This window comes from Anolis sagrei, chromosome 4 (assembly GCF_037176765.1).
Source record: "Anolis sagrei isolate rAnoSag1 chromosome 4, rAnoSag1.mat, whole genome shotgun sequence".
In the NCBI taxonomy this organism is placed as follows: Eukaryota; Metazoa; Chordata; class Lepidosauria; order Squamata; family Dactyloidae; genus Anolis; species Anolis sagrei.
Window position 1 is genome coordinate 214363247 of NC_090024.1, and position 8630 is coordinate 214371876.

Genomic DNA, 8630 nt, shown 5'->3' on the forward strand with positions numbered 1-8630 from the left:
CTTCTTTTGTAGTTTCTGTTCTTTGATAAATATTGGAGATCTCCTTAGGCAGTCCAGTTACATTAAAAGGATCTGAGTCTCTTTCAGAGCTACTTGTTCATCCTGTCCTTTCCCTCAAAATGGCTCACCTCCATGCCAAAGAAAAGCTGCAGTTTTTAAAGAACTTTTTGCATTAAATGCTTCTATCCTTTATAATGTAAAAAAGGGTTGACATTAGGTTCTTGTGGGTTTTTTCGGGCTATAGAGCCATGTTCTAGAGGCATTTCTCCTGATGTTTCGCCTGCATCTATGGCAAGCATCCTCAGTAGGAACAAAAGAGGATGAATTAATGGCTACAATTTGTACATATTTATATATGAGTACAAATATGTAACCTTTATATAGAAAGGGGACATGGACTGGAAGTACACTGATCTTTGCATTCTTAGCATCAGTGAATTTTCAAGGAAGGTATGCTAAAACTGAACATGCTTATTGCATCTTTCCTGCAGTCCTCCTACACTGAACACAGTGGATGTTCATGACCTTGTTGTACTCCAGATAAATGCAACGTGTGAGCAGAACTTTAATTATCATGCCAGTTTCTCCCTTGAAGCATCATTTTCTCAGAGTCACTCACCTCAAGGATTTGGTTTGCATTCATTTAGACCTCTGTGAAGAAGAGGAATTTAAGGTTCTACTCTTAGAACTGAAGCATAAGCATGACGTCATCATGAAATCTCAGATGAGACACAAGACCTCTTTGAGCCGGAGGACTTCCAGCACTGGAAGCAGAGGGTGAGTGAGCAAGACAATGCCCTGTTGCCTGGATACAAGCCGGTTCATATACATGCAGGGCAAATATACATATTTGCAAACTGCAACTGAAAATTATACTTAGGATACTGCTCTTTCACACAAATATGTACATCTGTACAACTTGATCTGTGTTTCCCCGTCTTTTCTTTAAAGTGGAGGAATACAACAACCCTTCATATTTTAAGCTGTGGAAGTGACCAGTTCTTACTCATCCTGTGAGCCAATGTTCAGAGTTATGAACCTAAGATTTTTTATTTAAACTCAGAGGTTAAAACCCTGTATAAAGTAAGAGGACTAAAAGTTCTACTAGAGTAGTTATGCTTAGACTAATGTGTTGGTGGAGAAGCATAGAAGCATTGTTGTTGCTGCTGCTGCATGCCTTCAAGTTGTTTTCAACTTATGTTGAACATAAGGCAAATGTATCACAGGGTTTTCTGGGACTGAGAAGGCATGATTTGCTCAGAGATTCAAACCCTGGTGTCCTGAGGCACAGTCCACATTCAAATCACTATGCCACACTGCTTCCTAGAAGCATTAATCCTGGTAGCAAGTGGAAGTGTTTTCTAAAGGCACTGCCATTGCCAGGGGAGCTGTGTGCAGGTACCATTCATTTGGCAGATATTGAGTTGATGAGCAAGAATTATTGTAAAGAGATTTTACACATACATCGATTATGCCCAGTTGTACTAGCATGAAGTCCAAATAGGGTTTTGGTCTGACTTTCTGTCTCATAGACGATTTTGACCATATAGGCCTAGCAGTGTGGATCTGAGATAAGAAAGCTGCTCTGCTACAGGAACTTCTGCAGGCTAAAATCTGGCCACTTTGCTTACTAGAGTAAACATAATTTTAATTGTTAGTTAATATATGCCACGATTACTGAACATGTTGTTTTAGGAAATGATGGAAGAAAACCATCATTTCGTAAAAGTTTCAAACAGTTTATTATGGAGCCACAGTGGTACAATGGGTTACACCCTTTTGCTGGCTGAACTGCTGACCTGCTGGTTGGCAATTCAAATCCACGAGAGAGTGAGCTGCCATCTGTCAGCTCCAGCTTCCCTTGCAGGGACATGAGAGAAGGCTCCCATAGGATGGTAAAACATCTGGCCATCACCTGGGCAATGTCCTTGCAGACAACCAGTTATCTCACACTAGAAGTAACTCGCAGTTTCTCAAGTCGCTTCTGACATGATAAAAAAGTAGTTTAATGGGGAAGTTTCAGCTGTATCGTAGTGTTAAAACAGAAAAAGGGGAAGAGATGGAAGGTGACAAGGGATGCATCATATGCCTAAGCAACTTTGGAGTAACCATATGCCTAGGCAACTTTTTTTTGTTGTTGTTGTAAATGGAATTGAAATTTTATTATGTGTGTGATATCCCTGTTGACTTATTATGACCCCTTTAGTTTCATTGGGTTTTCTTAGGCAAGGAATACACAAAAAATGTTTTGCTGATTCGTTCCGCTGAAATATAGCCCACAGCACCTGATATTCATTGGCAGTCTCTCCCAAACAAGTACTAACCAGATCTGACCATGCTTAGCCTACAAGATCTGCCAGAATCTAGTGCCTTTGAGGTATTTAGACCCATTACCTGTCTTTTATTATTTCTTGTCACTTGTCACCTATGACAGAGAAGCGGGGTTGATGCAGCCTGCTGTCCATTTATTCTCAGTCTTTGCACCCTGTGAGAAGGGTCAGGACTTGCTAGCATGGAATTGAGGGCCATCTAGTGGCCACTTTTCATTGCCGTTGTATTTTATTAGAGTGGGCTATGCTGGAAAAGGTGGTGAATGCATATCTTACTATGAGATATGGCATTTAAAACAGAGAATAGGGAAAATTAGAATAATCTATGACACAATATATCCAATCTGAATATGAAAAGTACACAGTGAAGAAAGCTGACAGGAAGAAAATCAATGCATTTGAAACAAGGTGCTGGAGGAGTTTTCTACAGATACGATGGAGTGCTAAAAGACAATTAATGGAAATTAATGGAAATTTATTTATTTTTATTATTTATTTCATTTACTTATACCCCGCCCTTCTCACCCCGGGGGGGACTCAGGGCGGCTTACAGTGGGGGCCCAAGACAATTCACAGCAATACAGATAAAAACAATTACAACAATTAATTAAAAACATCAATACATAATAAAATCATAAACAATCTCATGCTCAGGTTCAGAGTCCATATATCCATCCATTCCATTGCATCATGCTAGAGGCCTAGATAGAAGACAAGATAACTAAAATCTTTGGACTCATCATGGGATGAAGGACCTCCTTGGAAAGAGCAATTAAGTTTGGTGAAGTGGAAGGCAATAGGGGGAAAAATCACCACACTACAGGTGGATTAATTCAGGAAGCTGTGCCTATGTGTTTGCTCTTAGAGGTCTCTCATTCATAGGGTTCCTGTATGTTGATGTCAAATTAATGGCAAATGCCAAAAGCAACGGGAGGTTAGGATTAAGAGGCAAAAGGAAGCCTGCTTCACATCTATAATAGCTTTAATAATAACTTCATTGTTATATCTTGCTATCTCTCCCCAAAGGGACTTGGGGCAGCTTACACATGGCACAAGTGCCTAAAAACAAAACATGAAATGAAGCATAATATAAAATACAATTGAACAAAACATACAGGCATATAAAACAATAACTTAAGACGTGGTCAGGCTGTAAACAATAGGACAAGGGAATGGGATAAGTGCAGAGTTGTAACCATGGAACAAGGCCATGGGATGAAGTGCCATGCTGCATAACTATTGCATAGAACAAATAAGGACTAGGTGTTATCAACAGCTTGCTTGAACAACCACGTCTTTAGGTCCCTATGGAAGGATAGAGTGGGGGTCTGCCTTATCTCCCTGGGGAGGGCATTGCAAAGCCAGGGGGCCACCACTGAGAAGGCCCTCTCCCTCAACCCCACCAACCACACTTGTGACAGTGGCGGAACCAAGAGGAAAGCCTCACCCCCCTGGCAGATCTTAGAGCCTGTGCTGGGTCATAGGGGGGGATGCTGTCATGAAGATAGGCAGGACCCAAACCGTTTAGGGCTTTATAGGTAATAACCTGCACTTTGAATTGGAATCAAAAGCTTCTCAGCAGCCAATGGAGCTGTTTTAGTAGGGGCATTGTGTGCTCCCATAGCCAGCTCCAGTTAGTTGCCTATGGCAGATGCAGGCAACTTTGACAATGGGAGCCACATTTTCACTGATGCATCCATTTCTGCTTTTGATTGGGTAGTAGGGGTCACTGAGTGTAGCTCCCTTAGTGTTAGTAAATCACCATTTTGAGAGCTCTCCAGGAGTTGGTTGAAGAAAGCTTGTTCGCTTAAAATGCTTGTTGTCATAGGACAGTTCTTCCTGACATAATCCAATGAAAATGAGATAACAACTGAAAGAAATTGTGTGTGCATATGCATGCATGTATGCATGTATATTTAGAAATCAATATGAATATTGCTGCACAAACAGCTATATCTTACATTAGGTGGTATCTATTTTAAGTAGCCTGACTAAATTTTCAGATTAATACATTTTGTTTGCACTATTGGACTTAAACCAAGAGATTGGCCCAAGGCGACATGGAGATATGAAGCTAAGTTTGAAATTTTCTCTTTGAGAGTTGGAAATGCTTTCTAATAAATAAAAAGATATGTTCAACAAAATAGGCAAGTCATACAAAAGCACAGTTCCTCAGATGGATGATCTCAGAATATTTTCACTTAATCATCTCATGAAAGTTTCAGTGATAATTATGTTGTTGTTGTTTTTTAATTTTATATTTACTGAGTAATAATTAGGTAACGTTTCATGTCTGTTAGTAAATCCTGAAGGTAAATATGGACAACATTGTGAAGGTTCTTAAAATACTTTGAAATTGGTCTTCACACTGAGGGATCATCTGTAAAAGAATGTCCATTCCATTTCATTAATTATCCTCTCAGTAATCCTCCTTCTCCTTGTGTCTTTTCTTCAGTAAAGTGGTGCGGAGGGCAAGTCTCTCTGACAGAACAAACCTTTACAGGAAGGAGTATGAGAAGGAGGCAATTATCTGGCAGCAAATAGAAGCTTCAGAAGAGCAAAGAACCTCTGATTATACTGGGGACATCCGGGAGACTTACTCCAACCAAGAGAACACAAATCCAGTAAGAGACAAAGTATTGACTTATTATTGTTTGTATGAGGATTAAGTCATTTCCAGGCAGGGAACCCATGGCAGCCCAAAGGAGTGTGTTAACAAATTGTACCACACAATACAAATTCCAGTATTTAAATCAAGCCAATCATTGTGTATACTTCCAAAATTCCTTGTCAGGCTGATGTTCTCCAACTTTCTTGGATAAATTATGCTAAACACAAAAAAAGAGTGTAAGGAGTGTCTTCTATATAAGCCACCTTAACCTATTTTTACACCTATCAGAACATAATAGAGCAGGCTTCCCCAACCTGGTGCCTTCGGGATGTATTAGGTTTCAGCCACCATCATTCCAACCAACATCATTGATGGCTGTGCTGCCTGGGAAGCTGTAGTCCAACACAACACGAAGATTATAGTGAATGTATTGCCCATGGAAACCAGTAAACACAGGCATAGTATTGATCTAACAGATGTTGGATAGTCATGGCTTCATTTCTCCATTTTTTTTGTTTCAGAACTCTACAGGAGATATGTCCATAATCCTTCCAGAGCTGGTAACCAAAAGCACACAATGTGACTCTGACACATTGCTCCAAAATGGACTCAATTTATCCTCTCCTACTTATCAATACTCTGTTCCCAATGGAGATGTTTGGAAGATGCATTCTGCTTTGGACAATGATGTAAGCCAAACATTGCCCTATGATACTTCTGCAGTCTCCGACTCTCAGCAAATCTGGGGTGGTTACAAAGAAAGGAGTCATCAAACCCTCTCTGAACTGAAACGGCAGCGAGCAGCTGCCAAACTTCTCAACCACCCCTTCATCAGTACGCACTTTGGTAGCACCGTGGGAAGCACAGCAGAAAATGGGGGAGAAGCAAAAGAGCACCTGATTACCTCCAGGACTCCTACTTACACATCCAATGGGACTTCAGTTTATTACACAGTATCAAGTGGTGATCCACCTCTCTTAAAATTCAAAGCTCCCATGGAAGAAATGGAGGAGAAAGTACATGGGTGTTGTAGGATCTCTTGATCTAAATTCATTCCTCACTGGTGTAGATACCAAATTTGGGTGGGCATAATACATCAATTACTGAATTTTGGTTGTTACCACTGCTAAATGGGAGAACCTGGATTGGTCATCCCTGGCCAGGATCTACCAGGCTTATTCATTCATAGTACCTTACTTTGCTATGGCAATTCCATTGAAATCAAGCAAGTACAGGCAAAAAAGAGAAGTTCATGGGGAAAATTCCTTTTCATAAACTGGTGCGAAAGATCATTAAATCCATTGGATTTTACATCCTGTCTAATTTAGAATCTCCTTGCACCACCATGCTCCTGAAAACTGGCACTTTGGGAACACAAAATCTCTCATCACATCCTTGGTTTGCCACTATCAACGGTATGTGATTAGAATCCAGCACTTTTATAAGCCAAGTTGGACTATAGAAAGACCCAGTTTTGCACACAGGAGATATATGCACTTTAACAACAAATCTGAAAGTTTAGCCTGTTATGAAAGAACACGTTTGTGACATTATTTATTGTATTGCCAATTTTGAGCCATTATTTCTCGCAGTACTCTTTACATAAAAACAGATGTAGGTCATGTCTGCAAGCTTCCACCCTTTCATAAAATGAGGGGATATTCTTAGCTCTTTAGAGGAGTAATACAATTAAAAGGAGTTTATGGTCAATGTATAATATTCTTCACCAGTAATCCTTTTACTTTGCACTTGTACAGATTCAATTTTCTCATCAGTTCAAGTTTTATCATGTTTCATCAGAGAATTGTGGGCTTTGATTTTCTCCAAAGCTGTTAGGAAGTTTCTTCTCTGACTCGAACTTTATTTCTCACCATGCTATGTTTTTCATTAGCCTGCATTGCTATACCTATGAGATAATTTAAAATAGTTCTTAAATATTAATGTATGTGATTTACCTATTTTTGGAACATTTTACTGTTGTTTTTCATGTATTTCTCTTTATATTTATCACTGTTTGTTTTTCCTCAGCGTTTCTTTCTGCTAAGACCAATAAAGGAATTTGGTGGGCAGAATTTTTAAGTTTGAAAATATCTAATTTTAACAAATGTAGGTAGTTGCACATCAAGGAAAATGGGATGTGGCCACTAAAAATAGTATATCCGAGTTGAGTTCTCCATCATAACATGGAGTTATACTTATTCCATGCTGTGGTGTATGGCATGATGCATTGCCCCATTCCACAGCTGGTAATGAAGAAAGAACCCATATCATAACATTAATGCAAGTGTTATTGTAAGTTACAACAGAAGATAGCCTTGTGACTTCTTTAACATATGATCCCACCCACTTGGAAAAAGCTATCACCTAGCAATACTTTTAGGATACACTTATAGAAGGCACTAAAGCCAAGGGCTGGAAATATATTCTACACTCAGAAATAAATGTGTGCCCTTGCACATTCCAAACTTTGCACATTTTATGTTGCTGGTAACACCACTGGTCTTTGAAAGCTTTTAACATGTTACTGTTTTGCACTTCACAACAAGCTTGTCTTTGCCCCAAGATATTAAGTTTTGGAACCCTTCTCAAATGCTTCTTAGCTGCACATTGGTACTGTCTTTTTTTTTAAAAAAAAAGATTAGATTTAGAATTCTTTCTCTAATCACCAAAGTAGCAGCCATTTAGCAAAACCAAGATATAACTTGCAAAACTGGCATATTTTCCTGATGACTGAGGTAGACAAGGTGAGATTTTCCAGATGTAGGTGAACTGCAGCTGTAAGCATTCTTTACCACTGGAAATGCTGAGAAGGAAAGTGGTCACAAAACCCTCCGTATTAGCAGTGCTGTTTCAGCAGTGTGAATCTCATTTTGCAGAACTTTATTGAAGCACAGCTGGAGTCAGAGAAGTAAACAAAAATTTTAAAAGAAAATCTTATTTACAAGGCATAATTCCAGTGCTTTCCAAACTTTGGTCCTTCAGATACTTTGGATTTCAGCTCCCAGGATTTCCCTAGCTTCTGAGCCAAGCTGGTTAGGACTTCCGAGAAGGAAAATCCAAACATCTGGAGAATCAAAGTTTGAGAACTGCATTATTCAGTCCATTCTATAGACATCTCTTCCAGCATAATTATCCAGGTTCACTCCATACTTTGCTTGCCCAGATAGCACATTTTATACCATGAATTTCGAAAAACAGTCCAAAAGACAAAGAATTGTCCTGTGATAGAAAATTTTTTAGTATATAATTTCCTTGACTGCTTCTTACACATTTTGCACAAAAATCAGGATATTTGACCATTTAATTGTTACAGTCCTCACCTAGGTTTTTTTTTCTTCTGCAAATTTATCAAAGTTTTACTTAGTTACTTACTTATTTACTTACCTAGGGGTACCCTCAAGGGCGAGTATGATTGCCTTCCAAGTGTAGGGTCTGGGTGGTAGCTGTAGAGATGTGCATGTTCTTTCACACTGAGAGCATAGGTTTCCAGATGGAAAGCAGACCCGGTCAGGGTTGGCTTGACACACCTTCCTTTTGACACATTTCTCTTTCTCGTCCTCTGTTTGTGCCCCTTCAAATTCCACAGCACTGTTGGTAACAGCTGACCTCCAGTTAGAACGCTCAGGGTGAGGGCTTCCCAGTTCTTGGTGAAGCTTAAGCATAGCTTTAAGCCCATCTTCAAATCTCTT

The 8630-nt window shown here is 39.5% G+C and overlaps 1 protein-coding gene across 2 annotated transcripts in view; it reads left to right on the forward strand.

Annotated features, from left to right (window-relative positions):
• The window catches only part of PPP1R16B (protein phosphatase 1 regulatory subunit 16B), a 135726-nt gene extending 128164 nt beyond the window's left edge, over nt 1-7562 (forward strand). For both annotated transcript variants that reach the window (XM_060772236.2, XM_060772237.2), the window contains exons 9-11: nt 648-777; nt 4786-4954; nt 5463-7562. In XM_060772236.2, the coding sequence (XP_060628219.1) occupies nt 648-777; nt 4786-4954; nt 5463-5984 (821 nt within the window). In that variant the 3' untranslated portion in view covers nt 5985-7562. The remainder of the gene's footprint in view (nt 1-647; nt 778-4785; nt 4955-5462) is intronic.
• The last annotated feature ends 1068 nt before the right edge of the window (nt 7563-8630 follow it).